At 52.1% G+C, this 18220-nt stretch overlaps 1 protein-coding gene across 4 annotated transcripts in view; it reads right to left on the bottom strand.

Annotated features, from left to right (window-relative positions):
- The window catches only part of phf14 (PHD finger protein 14), a 47374-nt gene that overhangs the window by 24218 nt on the left and 4936 nt on the right, over nt 1-18220 (bottom strand). For all 4 annotated transcript variants that reach the window (XR_010878884.1, XM_067255699.1, XM_067255700.1 and 1 more), the window contains exons 5-14: nt 13141-13300; nt 12284-12395; nt 11393-11530; nt 10147-10293; nt 9699-9969; nt 9103-9209; nt 7901-7996; nt 5068-5174; nt 4556-4687; nt 3144-3294 (exon numbers count right to left, since the gene is read on the bottom strand). Coding sequence is in view for 3 of the 4 variants with exons in the window: in XM_067255699.1 (XP_067111800.1) it covers nt 3144-3294; nt 4556-4687; nt 5068-5174; nt 7901-7996; nt 9103-9209; nt 9699-9969; nt 10147-10293; nt 11393-11530; nt 12284-12395; nt 13141-13300 (1421 nt within the window). In the remaining variant the exon portion in view is untranslated. The remainder of the gene's footprint in view (nt 1-3143; nt 3295-4555; nt 4688-5067; nt 5175-7900; nt 7997-9102; nt 9210-9698; nt 9970-10146; nt 10294-11392; nt 11531-12283; nt 12396-13140; nt 13301-18220) is intronic.

Raw genomic sequence — 18220 nt, 5'->3', positions numbered from 1 at the left:
CCACCACTTGGCCAGATGGAATACTTATTATTATAAACGCTAACTGCAAGAACATTGCCAACTGGCTCTGGAAGACCCTCGCCACTTCTTTCACAACAGCTCCACCAAACAAAGGGAGGACTTTTATTATATTATTTCTCCATTACTGCTGATTCTATTTAGGTAATCTATTAAAGGCCAGGAAAAGATCAACACAGATCTATATTAGAGCTCAATGCTATGCAAACTCAAGTGGAACACACACACACCCACACCTAATCACAAGCTCTGCACAGGTGAGGAAATTAAATTTAAACCTGTGCAGAATCAATCTTTTAATTAAGTACATCATCGCATCTTTAACAACCATGAATCATTTCACACTGGACTGGAATAATTAACGGAACATAGGCCCTAGCAGTAACTAGATGTAGCAACTTAATTCTCATGACTCTCAGTAGACTAATGACAGTGTTCATATGGGAGGCTCCGCTCTGATTGGCCCAGAAGTGTTGCAGGGGGAGGTAAAGCTTGGGGTTGAGAAAATACCAGAACAAGCACTAACAACCCACGAGTGCGGAGTGTGTATTGATCTCGATTTTTGCTGGTTAGGATGTATTAGGTTCTTTGAGTTGCAACAAGTCACTGTATACATAGATTATATTCATATATTAGATGTCTTAAATATAGAAACAAAATATTTCAGGAATGCTACTGGGATTTAGAGGTGATCCTTGAGCAGGTTTCACACGCTGGAGGGACATAACAAAGACCAGAGATGTCCATGTTTCATGTGACGCTTGGCCATGTGACCCCAGAGCGTGGTCCCCCTCGCACACACGCACAGAAAAAACACACACACACACACACACTCACAGAGAGAGGGAGAGAGAGGCCGGCGGGAGGTCGATTAACCAACCCTGATAAAGTGGTACAGGGCTTTAGAGCAGAGCCAGCAAGGGCGCCCTGGTAAAAGCATTAAAAATGCAAAGCAGGGCCCTTTCAGCGCCTGCCACCGTGCGCCTTGCATTTGAAGATAAATGCTGCATTGAAGCTGGTGGACCAGGGCGGACGCGGCAGAGAGAGAAATCAGAAAAGCCGCTTAATCCCTGTGGTACTCCAGCAGGATCCTCTGCAGACCGGCGGGCAGGAGGGAGCTGACGGAGAAAACACATGAACCCAGACGAGGCCTGCTGCTGCTCCTCTGGCACACACACACACCTCGAGACAGCATGTCGTTTGTTATATATATATATATGTGAATAGGAAAAAGAGATTATCCTTTTCTTTTTTTTATGTGTCATTTCTATTGACGAAGGCCTATTCTCTCTCAGGGGCAGTGAGAGTGCACGGAGGGCTCCCCAGACAAGCTCTGCGGACGTGCTGAGGCGGGGGAGAGGAGAGGGCTGGGGCTGGGGGAGAGGAGGGGGCTGGGAGAGAGGAGGGGGCTGGGGGTGGGGGAGAGGAGGGGGCTGGGGGCTGGGGGAGAGGAGAGAGCTGGGGGTGGGGGAGAGGAGGGGTCGAGGAGTGGGCTGGGGGAGAGGAGTGGGCTGGGGGTGGGGGAGAGGAGGGGGCGAGGAGGGGGCTGGGGGTGGGGGAGAGGAGGGGGTGAGGAGTGGGCTGGGGGAGAGGAGTGGGCTGGGGGAGAGGAGAGGGCTGGGGGTGGGGGAGAGGAGGGGGCGAGGAGGGGGCTGGGGGTGGGGGAGAGGAGGGGGCGAGGAGTGGGCTGGGGGAGAGGAGTGGGCTGGGGGAGAGGAGAGGGCTGGGGGAGAGGAGAGGGCTGGGGGAGAGGAGAGGGCTGGGGGTGGGGGAGAGGAGGGGGCGAGGAGGGGGCTGGGGGAGAGGAGTGGGCTGGGGGAGAGGAGGGGGCGAGGAGTGGGCTGGGGGAGAGGAGAGGGCTGGGGGAGAGGAGGGGGCTGGGGGTGGGGGAGAGGAGGGGGCTGGGGCAGAGGAGGGGGCTGGGGGAGAGGAGGGGGCTGGGGGTGGGGGAGAGGAGGGGGCTGGGGCAGAGGAGGGGGCTGGGGGAGAGGAGGGGGGGACAGGAGGGGGCTGGGGGAGAGGAGTGGGCTGGGGGAGAGGAGTGGGCTGGGGGAGAGGAGGGGGCTGGGGGAGAGGAGGGGGGGACAGGAGGGGGGCTGGGGGTGGGGGAGAGGAGGGGGCTGGGGGAGAGGAGAGGGCTGGGGGTGGGGGAGAAGAGAGGAGGGGGCTGGGGGAGAGGAGAGGGCTGGGGGTGGGGAGAGGAGGGTGCTGGGGCTGGGGGAGAAGAGAGAGGGGGCTGGGGGAGAGGAGAGGGCTCGGGCTGGGGGAGAGGAGAGGGCTGGGGGAGGGAGTTATTGACAGTGCCTTAATACCAAGGAGAGCGCAAAAGACACACACAAGATGAGTATCGGGTGTTCCTTGAGGGAGGAGGGCCGGGCGGCAAGGCGGGAGGATCGCAGGATCAGGGGTATGGAGGGGACAGATAAGTGGGATCCATGAAGACAGACACGCTAGCGTCCCTATCTCGCCCTGCCCCTCCCAGCTGACAGGCAGGACCTCGGCGGCACAGCCCAGCATCCCAGACACCACGGGGCTCCTGCATGGGCCCGGCACGCGTAGGCTTACCCGGCAACAGAGGATTAACCGAGCTTCGCCACACCATGACACACGCACACACTGGCTTTTATCCTGTTACGTTGTAGGAGACGAGGTTGGGGTCGCTTCTTCCGTTTTCAATTCTCCGTTCAGCTGTCTCAGTGGAACGTGTCCACAGCGCTCCCAGCTGCGCTCTCAGACACATGACATCATCACACTACTTACTTGTTGTCCCGGGCCCGTAGGTGTTGTCGCTTTGGGTGGCCACGCTGTGACCTTGTCTGGAACGCTGGTCACCTCTCTGAAGACTCGTGAGACTAACGATGGCTCGGGTCAATGCTTTCTAATCAGCACAGATCGATCGCTTACTCTGATTTCTTAGGCTAAATCTAAATTAGTGACGCCAGCTGTCAATTTCAAGTGTTTGAAAAGAAGGGGGAAAAAAAGGACAATGTCGACTGTTCTCTAACTCCCACCAGAGTGACCATGCTGTGCGTGAGGAGCAGCTTGGTGAGGTGTGTGAGTGTGTGTGTGTGTGCGTGTGAGAGTGTGATGTACTGCGGTGTGGCCATACACACCGAGCCTCTCACCTGCAGTTTCTTGGGCTCTGGAGACAGGTCCTGAGGGATGAACTTGATTGGCCCTTTGATCTGCCTCCTGGACCTCTTGGTGCCGTCTGGTAGCGTCTCCATGGCGATGTCGGCTTCGTCGCTACTGGCCTGGTCACACTCGGAACATTGCCTGGGGAGAAGGAGATGGAGAGAGAGAGAGGACGCTGTCAGCCTCGGAAGCAGCCCTTACTCGGTGAGAACATTTCAAACCTGGAGCCCTGCTTCTCCTGACGTGTCCTCGCATATTTCTTTGAATCAAAATACCATTGACTGACACGATGCTCCTTATAACTACATTCATAAATATTGAGCTATTTAGCTCAATATTTAGCTCGATACAGGCAGACAAGTGCGCCTGTTCTGACAGGTGTGTTCACAGTCAAAGTAAAGTACACAGAGTGAACTTGGGTGTCCTCAGTGTCTCTGGTTAGAAACAGGACGAGCACCTTGCTGCCTGGGTGCATTTCTGGGCATGTGGATCCCTGTAATTAGGTATGACTTGGCCACCACACAATTCTATCTTTCAAATGCTGTCTAATTTTCACCCGGTGAAGCAGAACGGCATCACGCTTTTCTTATTCATGGATTAAATGAATTACTCCAAACACTGGCAACGACTTGGCTGTGCCACACAAACATGTGCACGCACACACACGCACGCACACACACACGCACGCACACACACGCGCACACACAGCAAAAAAACGATATCAACTTGCTCATTAAGTGGCAGAAACAACACAATTCCTTCCATAGAGAAATAAGCACAAAGTAACTGTACACCTCCTTACATGGATATCTTGCTTTGAGATCATGTTTGTATGTGAGTGAGTGAGCGAGTGTGTGTGTAGGCCTATATTTGTGTGTGTGTGTAATACATTTTTCCCTTCTCTGCGCCAAGCTGAAATGTCACACTTAATGTGAGCAAATCACTGGTGAACACCAATGTGTCTTGTCTCTGTATGTGAACAACAACATGCTCTTTTCATACAGGTGCCAAACAGACCCGGAGCTCTCTCAGGGCACGTGGCTCGCTCAGACGCCTCTTCTTCACATGCAAGACTCTATATGTGCCACAATCAGTTCACCTCACTACTCTGGTCCGGGTATCTGGGTATGTAACACACACTCCCTCCTTCTTATCTTTCGCCCTCTCTCCTTTCCTCCCCTCTCCCTGTGTCTCTCTCTGTCTCCTGCGTGCTCCTGGTGCGTGGCTAGTCTCCCCTCTCCCTGTATCTCTCTGGTGCGTGCTCCTGGTGCGTGGCTAGTCTCCCCTCTCCCTGTATCTCTCTGGTGCGTGCTCCTGGTGCGTGGCTAGTCTCCCCTCTCCCTGTATCTCTCTGGTGCGTGCTCCTGGTGCGTGGCTAGTCTCCCCTCTCCCTGTGTCTCACCAGTAGCTGTTCTTGGTCTTCTTGGGCATGCGTGTGAGTGGAGGCTCCAGGCATCCCAGGTGGTAGTACAGCTTGCAGGTGTCACACAGCAGCAACAGGTGCTGGTCCTGGTTCTTCTTACAGATCCCACAGCTGCATTCACACACACACACACACACACACACACACACACACACACACAGACAGACGCGCCCGTGCACACACAGACAAGCGCGTACACACGTGAAAACAGGCACAGATGCACCCGAGAGCATATGCAAACAAACACACACACACACACACAAGCACCTCCACGATGAATCCAAACACAACTCGGAGAGAGGATCCGAGAAACGACAACTCCTTTGGAAAAACATCCTCCAATAAAAGCACAGCATATGCCATCAAACCCTTGGTGAATACCCCCCGCACACACACTAAGGAACGATGGGGTCAAACAATTCAACCCAGCCCAAGGGGAGTTGCCATCAATCTTGGCGGTGTGTTTCCCCTGGTCCCTCGGCTGGTGTTACCTGTAGAGGATGGCTGGGAGGTTGGGAGACTTCCCCGGGGCTCCTCCCTCCCTCCTGCTCGGCTTCCTCTCCTTCGGGGCTCTCAGCACAGCTGGAGAGTTCAGTTTCTGTCGCAGAAAAAACACACCAACCCCTCAAAGACACACACACGCACGCGCCCCCCCCCCGACACGGCTGATTTCACTGCAGCGCGTCTCGTCGGACTGAACTCGAGCGCTTCTCGCCGTGATATTTTCGTATGTTTGGAGACGTATGAACAAGCGGTGGTGGGAGGAGGGTGGCGTGCTGTTCCAACTTTTGTTCCCTCCCCACCCCCCCGCTCACGGACGCCGGCGGCTGTTGAAGGACAGGCGTACCGTGGGGGCGAGAGGCACTGACGCAGCCTGTGGGGGGGTTGGCGGAGAGAGAGTCGGTACCCGGGCCCCCTGCCCAGCATGGTGGTCGCGTCGCTGCTGTCCAGGTTAATTAGAAAAGTTAACAGGTATCTGGTACGGCCCGTCGCCACCACCAAACAGACAGCATTCTCCCCGGGGGCGTCTCTAATCTGAGCGCGCTCAGTCTGCACCGCAGCGTGGAGCGCTGGTCATCACGGTGGGGGCGAGGGTCGGAGGCCGGGGCGGCAGGGCCGGGTGGAGCTACGGAGCAGAGGGTTATCTCCTAATAGTGGACAACAGTTGTCTGCACCCGCCCAGTAGGGAAACAAGCCCCCATCACTGATATGGACAAACCCTCACATCAGCCTGCTGGACCTATCAGAGCTGCGGGGGGGCGGGAGCTGCGGGGGGTGGGGGAGAGGGGGGGGGTGGTTGAAGGTATTTGCTAAAAATAAGGCGTCAAGACAGGCGGGCCCCGGGCCATCTGGCGTCTTCCGAGTGGCAGCCAGACGGAGCGCTGGTCGCCGCGGGGGACGGATACGACGGCATTGTGGGAGCGGGGGTCAGCTGACTGCGGCGGTGCCTTCCAGGGTCTCTGTCAGAAGCGCCCTACCGAGGAGGAGCGTTCTGCATGCTCGCCCACATGCATAAACAACATGAGCGGCAGCCTGTTGGAACACTGCTGTACGTGTCCACGCACTACAGTCAGGCAGCGCTTCCTGCTGGGGTTCGACTCGTCCAGTCGCAAGTGCCGGTGCTCGAGTTGGGAGGGTGTTGTTGTTCCTGGGGTAAATCATGCACGGACGCAAACACGGCCCCCGCTCCCAGGGTGGGATGCGGGGGCTCCCTTTGGGAACATCAATAATTTGTGGTAATGTGCGTGGCGGAATGACAAATCGGAAATGAAAACGTCGCAGATAGATGCCACAAAAGCGAACGGCGCCTTGACTGATGTTGCTACTTAAACTGCGCACGTTTCTAATTACGTGATTGATGGCGGTCATTGCGGATTCACCGGCGTTCCCGCTCGTCTCCTCGGCCTCTCTCCTCCTCCTGCCTCCCTCCTGCCTCGCTCCTCCTGCCTCGCTCCCTGCCTCTGGTCCTTCCCTACCATCTATCTGCAGGGGCCCACGCTCCTACAAACACTCCTGTTAATCAAGCATCTTCTACATTCTCTTAACTGCTTACGTAAATGCTTTTCTGAAGGACTGATTACATCTACGCCTCACAGCCTGCCCCCCCCTCCCCCCCGGGCAGGTCCTCGTATTCCTAGTCTCCGTGTTACAGCCAGTGCCTGGACTCATCCCAGGGGGACGCTGGCCTGGTAAAACACATACGGGCCACAAGGAGGTCTGAGCTCCCTGGATAGAGGTGGGGTGGAGGTTCAGGACCAGAGAGGCATCACTGGAGGGTGAGGGTGAGGGCTGGGGTACAGCTGGCCCCGGGGGCAGTGAGCTGGCTGGTGGGCCACCCTGCACACCTCCCTTGCTCCGCACTGACACCCCCGCGCTGCTCTGTCCAGGCACACATCACACAGGCCTCCCTCGGACCGCATGCATCGGATGTGTGTGTGGGTGTGTGTCTGTGTGTGACACACAGCGAGAGAGAAATGGAGAGGGAGGGAGACAAGTGAGAGAAAGATGGAAGAGAGAAAGGAAGAGAGGGAAACATTGGCCTTGTCTTCTGTAGCTGTCTGTCAAGGCCCCAGCTCTCATTCTCACCTCATCACAGCATGGGACACACACACACGCGCGCGCGCGCGCAGGCATCTGACAGAGCGCTGAGTGACTGTGTTATGATGGTGTTACCATACACAGACTGTTTCCTACCACGGGTCCTTCTGATAAACATCTCTCAAGCAACACTTCTACGGATTTCTCGAGATATTCCATCTAAATAGAGATAACATTGATTCCAACACTTCATCAATATTGTCTGAGAGCATTTTTTCCCCCCCGTGTTCACTAACACAGGCATGCGAGACCTGTACCAAACGTACCCGCAACGCTTGTTTACGGCGAATAATTCACACAGCTGCTAAGTGTGAACATGTTCCACTGGTTGGCTGACAGTCGGTTCTTCAAAGCCGCCCTGCTACTTTTAACAAAGAGAGGCGTTGCTGAGGGTTCTCGGGCTCCGCGCCGTTGCCATGGCAGCGGACAGCTTTCACCTAGGGAACCAGGTTTGCCTTCATGGCAAATGACAGGTCAATCAGTTAGTGCAAATGAAATGTTTTTTTTTTTTTTTTCTTCAAACGGGGGAGCTTTTTATGGCGCAACCAAATTACCCAACAGGGGCCCGTGTCAGTCGCTACTGGCAATCTCGATTCCTTTCCAACACGGACGCCTAACGGAGTCTGGAGGGCTGGTGGGGAAGGCACGGGCCTGGCTCTTCTGCTCTAACTTTGTAAGCAGCTCTGGGGCTAGGGGCCGACTGGGCAGGGGGACGGGAGAGCTTACCTGGCCTAGCATGCCACCCAGTAAGGACCACAACACCTGGCCCTGGCTCCTCAGGTTTCCGTTGACGCCCTGCAGGTCCTCCAGAGTCTCACAGAGCTGTGGGGGGGGGGGGGGGGGGGGGGGGGAGAGAGAGGAGGGGGTGAGAGAAAGAGGGGGGGCATAGATGCAGAAGGAGGGGAAAGAGAGAGAGGCAGAGGGGGAGAGGGGGAGAGAAAGAGAAAGGGAGCGCACACACAGAGAACAAAGCGTGAGCGGCTTTTCATCCCGCACTCTCGTTATCCCGCCGGTGCGCGTGTGCGCACACATCCACCCCAAGGTCCCCCCACTTACCAGCCCTTTTGTACTCCCACTTACACACCCGCAACATCAAGAGGACCCACTTTAGGGCCGAGGAAAAAGCCCAGCGCTTGGCATTTCTCTATCCCAGGAGTCCCTCAGACGGCGGCTAAGAGGCGGAGCTCTGACACGGCCCACAGGGAGGGAGACGAGACCCTTCCTCAGCACATCTGGGTGGCAAACACAGTCCGCCCCGCCCAACACTCGGGGCTTTACGTTATCAGGGCGGCCAGAAGAGGAGGCGGAAGGCAAACGTGTTCCCACACGCTCCTCCTAATCTGAGAGAGATGAGCCTTCACCTCTCTCTCTCACACACAGACAATGAGAGAGACCGTGGCATTTTTTTTTATAGGTTTTTTTTATGATAATGTTTTATTATAAACGTATCAGTCCCAGTGAAACTTTGAGCAGCCATTCCTCTCCCACTGGCCCCAAGGCCGGGGCTGTGTAAAAGCAAGTGGAGCGGCGCAATTAGCAACACACACTCCATTAATAACGCTTAATACGAGCGGCCCGAGACTGAACGCGACATTAACTCTTCTGACTGTTACTCCTCCGCTTTTGCGCCTCCCCCTCGCCGTCCCCCTCGCCGTGGCCGGTGGAGCGGCGAGGCGGCCCGCGCGCCCGCCACCGAGGTCACATGCCTGGGGGAGGATGCACCTGCCCCTCAAACCCTTCCGCCTTCCAGAAATATGACTTTTCTCTGGGAGCGGGCGTCATGACTTGTCTTGCATATTCATGATCATAAACAAGCAGGCCCTGTCAGAGGGTGAAGCGGTGCGGTCAGAACACACAGGGTTGGGGGGGGGGGGGGTCTGGGCGTGCGCGTGCTGCGCGGGGGGGTGGGGATGGCGGGCGCCTCTGACCTTGTTGTAGTCCACGTGCAGCTTCTCCTGCTCGCTCTCCAGCTTGTCTTTCAGGCTCTTCTGCTCCGAGATGTTGTCCTGGATCTGGATCATGCGCATGTTCCTCTCTGCATAGCAATGGGCCCACAAATCAATAACACGATCCTAATCTATATCGAGGAGGAGGAGGCCTATGAGAGTGTTTTGATGGCAGATAGGCCCGTTCTGCTGGGGGGGGGGGGGGGGTAATGGAGTGTGTTCTCAAGGTTACCGGCGGGCCAGTCGTCTTCCCACCACATCTGGCATCATCATTATTCATTTGGGGGAGAAAATGCCTTTACGCAAGGCTACATGCTGAGAGCCCGCATATGTCTGGCACCCGCTCGAAACCCCCCCCCCCCCCACGTCTTTCTGAAGAGCCTGGAGGCAGGAACTCGATAAAAGCCTCTAAGACAGGAACAGATTCCTACGAGGTTCAAAAGGGTGGCTCTTTATGAAAAGGCCCTTTTCTGTGATTTGACGAGAGCAATTATATATATTTTTATATAGACAAATGCGGTCTGTGCTTAAGACGGGAGCATGCAGGATGGCTCGATGCTAACGAGTCTCTCTCTTACCCAGGTAGTAGTTGACGAAGTCGGCGGTCAGCGCGGGCTGCTTGTGCTTCCTGCGGCCGTCCACGCTGGCGCTGATGTCGGACGTGTCCACCGGGAAGATGTCCGTGCTGATGCCCATCAGCTCCGCCTTCCTCATCAGCTTTCTGATGGCCGAGGCGCTGGAGGTCAGGGGGCGGGGCAGCTTCTCGCGGGGGACCCAGGCCTGCGGCCGCGTGTTCCGCGACAGCTCCGCCTTGGCCCGGTACTGCTCCAGGCGCGTGGTGATGCGGGCCTGCGGAAGGACAGATCCCCCCAACGACACATCTTAAACTGGGGATCCGCAGACCTTGGCGTCCTGGGTCCGGTCACGGTGGACTTCACGACGGAGTGTAACTTTATCGTCCTCATTTTTGTTTCAGGTGATCTAGAACCTAACCAGATTGGGCGGATGGCAGCCGTGACCTCTGACCTGTGCCTCGGGCGCCAGCTGCTTCTCCCGCTCCTGCAGTGACACCTTACAGTACGACTGGAGCGCCAGGTAGTTCTTCCTCTTCCACTTCCTGTCGAAGCGGTCCGCGTGCTGCTTGCAGTAGGCGAAGAAAGGGTCGGCGATGTCCTGGAATCATAGAGACACGGGTCAAACATGGGCCGCCATTTTGGAACGATGCCTTGGAATGCAACCTGCACTCCACCGGTGCAACCTCCGCCACAAGTACAGGTCATTTCAAGGTAGAGATGCAATATTTATGTACACAAGATGTCATTCCTTTCTGGGAAACAATTATGGGACAAACCTGGACTTAAAATAAACTGTCATGTAAAAACTGAATACAAATCAAGATGAGGGCCAAGGCTAGCCTCCATTTCCTGCTTCCAAATGACTGGTCACTGGTCCAATGAAATTCTAGCAGGGTCGTTCTACATTCCTTTTCTTCTACCACACAGTCAAGAGTAAGAAAAAACACACAAAAAGGCACAGCCATTTTCAGGCTCCAGGCTCCCCCGGAACCGTTTAGGCTTAAGGTGCTAGGCTGGATGCTATCAGCGTTCTTACCTGTTGATAGGGGCCTTTTGCACAGCTGACTGGATTAAGTGGATTTTGGTGAGAAGGCGCTTTTCTGGGCCTGTTTATCAGGGCCAGCCATAGCGTCTTTCTGCTGTCAAAGTAAGTGACGCGGGGCGCATGCCTGAGCTACAGCACAGACACGCCGTGCATACTCATCACAACACACCTCTGCTGGCCCAGGGCGCCCCCGATGGTTTCAATGATTGTTTTAATATCAATCTCTTGGCCCAAGAAGCCACTGAAATACATTTTACATTTACATGTTAGTCATTTAGCAGACACTCTTATCCAGAGCGACTTAAGTACAGGGACATTTCCCCGAGGCAAGTAGGGTGAAGTGCCTTGCCCAAGGACACAACGTCAGTTGGCATGACCGGGAATCGAACTGGCAACCTTCGGATTACTAGCCCGATTCCCTCACCGCTCAGCCACCTGACTCCCTAAATAACACCTAAGTCTATTGACAAGGAGAAGCAGATCATCGAGTCTGAAAATGCATTCCATGGATCCGTCAATAGCAGGATGTGCCACGCGGACACCATCCGAAGCTCCCCACTTTCCCAAAGGAGAATTCCTTTCCCCAGCACACCACGTCTCCAGAGCCAAACGGTGGGTCATGTGACTTCTGTCCCCCGGCCCCGCGTCTCACCTCCTCCGCCGCGGCCTCCGACAGCAGGCCCTCCCGCTGGGCGCACGTCACGTGGAAGTAGGAGCGGCACATGCCCGCGTCACAGCTGATGCACACCCCGGTGCGGGCGAAGCGCGCGTCCTCGCAGAAGCTGCACTCCTAGAGCGCGGAGAGAAAACGCCACGGAAGTCAGCGGCGGGAAGGAAAAGGTGACCATTTGTGAAACCTGCAAATGACTTCGCATTTTCGTGATAATAGACTAGTAATATTGGAAGCACTTAGAATTTCAGTGCTCAGTCTGACCTTGTGTTGTTCTGTGCATCTGACAATAAAAGACTTGAACTCAACTTTTCACTTTGCTAAAAGTCTGAATCGGAGCAGAAATCATTTGTAAAATGCTTCTAGTCATTCACATATAAAGTGCCTTGTTTTTGACCTTCAAAAGCGTTTTTTTTTTTGTCTCATGAAGTACCTTCACTCTATAAATAAGACACTGCTTGATTTGACAGAACATGCTGTACAGTCACCCAGCAGGGCTTGTTTCACTCCAATCTTTATGAGTGACTCACAATAAAACACTACAATATTACACAGCATTTCCTGTTTCCAAATAAAGTTCCAAAATGAAATAATTCTTATGCTGAGCCTGAACAAAGTCAGTGTGGATCATCCTCCCGTAGCATTGCTGGAATAACTGAAAGTAAAGTTTGTCATACTGTTGATGAAAACATAATATTTCTGCCATGTTCACTTTACTTGAATATGTAGCATTTCCGTGGGGAAACCATGAAATGGTGTTTAAGAAAGGCTGATCTGTATTACACTTCAAAAGCAGTCTGAGTATTACTTGCAAACCTTTCTTCGATTTTTCCATTTCCCCCCCAGAGTCAATTCAAAGTCTTTGACACTTGCCTTGGCTCCATATTTGGAGTAGTTCATTTCGGTGAGGGTTACTGGACGCAGTTTATCAATGTCTCCAAATGCCACTCCAGGGACATAGAGGGCGCACACCACGTGGACCCATCTGAAAGAACATGTGAAGAAGACAAAATGAAGTTAAATTGCAAAATTCATGGAATAGTCCTTCAGTTTTAATATGACCAGCTCAAGAAAAAAAAGTTGAACTTAAGCTGAAAAAGGATAGGCCTTGCTCTATGTATTAAGATATCAAGAGGGCGACGTGGAATTAGCACCAGTGAAATATTTAATAGACATTTTTTTTTTTAAGAAACCCTTCAAAGATAGATTTCTGAAGCTTCGTTCACAGGCTACAGTTTGGCGACACAATTTCAAATGCAGACTTTGGGGAAGAGAATCCGAAGTCCAATATAAAGATATCCATCTCCAGCAAGCAAGCGCTCCACAGTTTAATTTGCTGTGTTTTTCATGCTCTAGTGAAGTAGTAAATTCGGGTGCAGGCTGGCTGAGGAGCACTATCAGCGATAACGTGGCTGAAGTCTCCACGCTTCACATAACACACTCTTTTCTCTCCCTCTCTCGTTTTTCTTCCTCTATCTTTCGCTCTCTCTCTCTCTCTCCTTCCTCCTCTCTCTCCCACTCTTTTCATTCTTGTATTCTTGCTCCTGTTTTCCCCCTCTCCTTTTCCCTTAGGTTTCTTCAATTCTGTACCTGCGCAATTTAGGGTTAGCCCTTGGTGCTTGACAAATGACAACTTTACATGTTTTAAGGCCCGTCTGACTGTTTCACACAAGTACAAACTTAGCGTACAGACCAAACTGTGTGTCAGCTAACTGTGTTGTGTAGCCCACCTCCCGGCGTCGGTCTCTTTGAAGATCCCGTCCTGATTGGGGCAGAGCTCACAGCTGGGCGTGACGCCGTTCTTGCAGGCGTCGCAGAACCAGGGCTCAGTGGAGTTCTCTGAGGCAGAACTCATGATGGAGTCACTCTCGCCGTCAACGCCATAGCAACCTTCGGAACATAAACATGTTTGTTTTTTAGATATATTGCGTGACGTAGCAGGCCTTCAAGTGTGGTTCGCTGAATTCTGATAATCTTTAAAGAGTTTACCAGACAATTCCTACAATGGTGCAATTATAAAGTCGAACCATGTAACTAGGATGGTCAGAGAGTAGCTTTCTGACACACCCACCCTGTATTCTTATCATAATCCTTCTATTCCACGCTTTTTCCAATCTCTTTCTTCTCTAATAGACACATTTGATCATATTATTGAGGCCTTAGACACAAGACGAGAAGCCTAGAGAGAGCATGTTAAAGTTGTCTTCTTAATTTTCCGGGGTTGCCAAAACAATCACTTGGTTGATGCCGTTTCCACGGTGGCTATTACAGCGCTCGGACGTGCTCCACACTACCAATGAGGGCAGCAATCAGCTCTCTGCCTCCATTGGAGAGATAACAGACTGGCTCCTAATTCGACAGACCCAGCCTCCGGCCTTCCTGAGCGACGCGAGAGACTCGCAAAAAATCCCTAGCTCAATGTTCTGCATGCCTGTCGTCGTGGACCACACTGGGGAGTCAGACCGCGGAAGGCAAACACTGGGCAGAAGGCACTGTTGATTCAGTTCTTTATTGTGTTCCTGTGTGCGTGTCCTCTATAGCTCCTTTTTTGGATAGGGACTCCAGACTCGCCCTGCACTGTGGTGCATTCAAACTGCAATCATTCATGCCATTTAGCACAGACTGTCATATGGAGGTTTCTCCGGGACTAGCTGAAAGATTGTAATTAGTGACGCAGCTGAAGATTTGAATGGGGGAAGAAACGAATCGAGACGTCACTGGGACTCCACCACAACCTCCAAACAAGGACCTCAGCTCTGAATGGAGCTGCCTTAAATATCTAGCATGTACATGGCGCCTACCAAACTCATCTGTGTTTGCCCACCGAATGTGGAAAGGGCAAGGTCAATGTCATTTATTTTATCAAAGAAAGACTTTACTGGAATAGTTCTGGCAACAGTTGGGCGCTTAACACTGATTGGGCTTTGAGCCATCGAACTGGCGCCCTGAGCATTCACCGCGCTAGTTTAACCGACTTACGGCTGAACCGTCGCAGGAAAATCTCCGATGTTCCTTTTGAACTGCGATACAAAGCTGGAACTGCTAAGCCATGGGGTGCTGGCTAATATGAGCTAAGCTGACAAAAAGTGATGACTACAGGATAGCTTCGTAATCCACGAAGTGAAGATTATCCTTGTCAGGAATGACGAGCTTGGCAGTAAGAGAGAGGGGGCAGCAGGGTAGTTGACTAAATCAAGAAGTACTTTCAACCGTGTCGAGATCCAGTGTAGCTTTCACTGGGTGTGCCAGATAGCATTTGAGCTAATTCACTAGGTGTGAATGGAGTGGATTCACTCTACTGACCAAGCTCACATCCCTTGGTAACTCTACCATTTTCAAACACTTTTTTGACATTTGAGCAGATGTTTACAGTGTGGGTATTTGTGTTTTCTTGCATGTTATGACATGATGCCGAGGCTGTTTGTTATTGTCCCATTGGATAAAGGACTGAAATAATGGGCAGCTCATAATGGGGAAAGAGCAATCTGTTATTTTGACAGCGTACTGATGGCTCCCATTTTCATGTTGGCAGCAATCTCACCGTAATAATCTGTTTGCAGTTCTAAACAATTCCAGAAGCACGTCTGTGTTTCCCCTTGTGATGGAGAGCTAGAGCAGCACTATTACAGTAACGTCTTGCTCATGATCATCTGCAGTAGTCCTGTGTTACCTGCTCCATCACTACTCTCCCTATGACGCCCTTCAGGACGGCTCTGATGAAAATGGTTACTGTATATAGTATAACTCATGGTCCTATAACATCCCTACACATTATATTTCAAAATAGTAGACATTTTCAGAAATTCACAAATACCTACTCATAAATCATTTCCATCAAATAAATACATCGTTTGGGGTGACGGAAGGTTTGAAAAGCCAAGATAGCGTCTCATTAGAAGTTGCATTAGGTCTTGGCCTAACCCTTCACTAGAATATCTTGTATTCAGCTAACTTTGGCTGTCAAAATATTGATTTTATTACACAAACCCATCCAAATTGTTGAAGATGAAGGCACTTACATTAGTTCAATTTACCCGTAAATGGCAACAGGTTTCATTTCAAAATTAAGTGGACCTATTTGAAAGCACTTGCGTAAGCAAAGCTAGCATGCCAAACAGCTTGGAAAAGGCAGAGAAGAAAACGAAGTCCCTGTATAAGACCAATTACAAGTGAAGTAATTGGCGGGTTCCATGACAGATGTGGGGTGAGGAGAGAAATCTAAACTGCCAGCTGCTTTCCTGTAAATCAGCAGCAATGAATTCAAACCCCAGACAAAATGGGGAGATCTTTCAAATGCAGCACCCTTCTCTTAAAACAATGCAATCATTTTCATGGGCGGCATTAATCGGTGCGATAAATCATTTCCTAATTAAGGGGCATGTAAGGTTTAATGGTTGCTTTTTATTTTTGGGATTTCAATTTTCGTTTCTAACCCTGTTTAAAAGGAACAACGGGACAGTTAATTCAATTAAACGTATCAGTCAGTGCTCTAGCCTGACAAAAGAGTGGTTATGAATGACAACCCAAAAGAAAATGCATTCAAACTGACAATAACCCGGAACAATGCATCTTTTTGTTTTACATAAAATCTTAAGACATTCCGAACAATCACAATAAACTGCCTAGGCGTCTTACTGTGAAGTGAAAATATAACATCTAGGCTTTGGCAAGGCACCTAGCATGTCAAGATTCACACATTATAACTGGAAAACATACTGGGTATGTTAATGTAGCTTAACTTAATATGGCCATATGCGGTATATCTGTCATTTAGGAAGCTGACTTAGGAGGTTGGCAAGGAGTGGAATGCGCTATTCGCTTCCCTGAAGCAGCCTAAAGTGAGTGATACCCTCGGACACAGTACCGTACACAGTAGTGCTGACGTAGAGTGAATTTATACCTGAGCACCTGGTATGAAGCAGAAGGAACCAAGGGCACGGACGCTGAGGAAGACCTTGTTCATGTGCCGGGTGTTTCTTTATGTGAGATAAACACCGTGCCAAACCAGACCTGAGCTGAGGGAGGCTAGGGTTCAACACTCAGGCCCATGACTGGCAAGCCATTCTTCGCTCCCAAACACAAGTTTGCATTTTCGTTTTGGATTGGTTAGGTATAAATTATAATTAACCGAGTCTGCTAAATGTGATGCACAATGTCGCTTCGGGAACTTTTCTTACTGGTGCATTTAAACAAATAAACTTCTACCACCCTGAATGAATTCAGCACAATTGGGGAAAAATAATTAAGTTTACGATGTGGAACTCATTAGGAACAAGGGGAAATCAATAGCACACTGATTTAATTGGTGGTAGAATGGGAACAGGTCTATTAATGATGTTCTTTTATGAGGGCCCTGTTTTATTGGCTGCTCGCCTTTGAATGAGGACAGCGACAATTACATTTTACCAGTAAAGCTAAACAAGACATTCGGAGGATACCAAGGACAACCCTCCCCCCCCCCAACAAAACAAACAACTCAATAATTGGGCTTTCTACCCAAAGAACTGTTGTTTAGGGAAGGGCACGAGAAGTGGTGAGGTGCCCTATGGTGGGAGTGTGGGTAATGATGTCCGCTTAAACCTCTGGCCAGGAAAGGAATGCTAATCAAAAGCAGCCAACCTACAGAGTTCCAGGCTGCCCTGGGAGGGCTGGGGGTCTGAGTGGGTGCCCGGGGCTCGAGGAGGCCCTCCTGCCCCCATCCCCAGCTTTTGATCTCTCACACTGGACTTCGGCTGCTTCCTTTCATCTGGTCGTCTCCTCTCATCCGGGAGGAGGGAGGACGGCTCGACCGCGCCGTGCGCCCGAGAACAAAGACGAGCGTCGGGAGCGGACTCACATGAGCTCCAGATAATGACAGCCCATCTCTCATTTACGCCTCCGCAATCCTCGGCCGGGCCTCCCTCTTCTAGAACAGACCGGCCTATTGCTTCCCTTGTCCTTTATCTTTGGCGTCGCTCTTCTTTTCCCCCACCCGAAACGCACATCCTCCTTAACGAAACCAGAACCTCGACCCATCGTCGGCTTGTGTCGTGAATACAGAGAAGACGGAGGCACTGAACGTCACCACCAAAAAGTTCCAAACCGGGAGGCCGTGACGACAGTCCCAGCTGTGGCCTTCGTCTTGCCCTGCTGTTTGGAAAGTCTTCCAGAAGGTGGCAGCGCGCCAGCTCGTCGAGCTTCCCCGAGGTGGCTGGGCACACGGGGTGTGAGAGGCCTTGGCTGTTGCCCATTTTCGTGGCAGCGATGCAGCGCCTCCGTGACGAGCGAGTCACCTTTCCGTGTGACTGCGCGGGGCTCACGCGAGCCGATGTGACAGGGACAGCCATGTGGGCTGTGCCCCCCTGCCGCCCCCCCAATCACCGTCCCCCCTCCACCAACGGTGGGGCTGTGGCGCAGCTGGCACGTGAGGGTGGCAGGCGGCTGGCGAGGTGGGGCTGTTTCGGGGGGGGACATCTGTCTGTACGTTGGAGGGGCTGGACCTGCCCGCCCCGGCTCAAGGCACCGGAGGGAGAAGAGTTCAGAGCTATGTTATCACCAAGGAAGGAGAAACAACATCCTGGATGCCGAGCTGCTCTCTCTCTCTCTCTCTCTCTCTCTCTCACACTCCCTTTCACCGCTCGCCCTCCTCTTGCTCGCTTTGACTTTTCTAACCTCTCTCTCTCCTCCGTCTTCCATTGTCTTCTCTCAAACCCACATCCACTTGTTTTTTTGCGAAGTACAAATAACAAAACGATGGAAGACTGTACTACAAGCCTTTCCTGGAGTCTGCCATTCCATTTCAATCCATTTCCTTAATAGTCAGACAGGGTC

Source organism: Osmerus mordax, chromosome 18, assembly GCF_038355195.1.
Source record: "Osmerus mordax isolate fOsmMor3 chromosome 18, fOsmMor3.pri, whole genome shotgun sequence".
Classification (NCBI taxonomy): domain Eukaryota; kingdom Metazoa; phylum Chordata; class Actinopteri; order Osmeriformes; family Osmeridae; genus Osmerus; species Osmerus mordax.
Note: the sequence above shows the minus strand (reverse complement) of the source record. Positions and strands in the feature narration are given on the sequence as shown.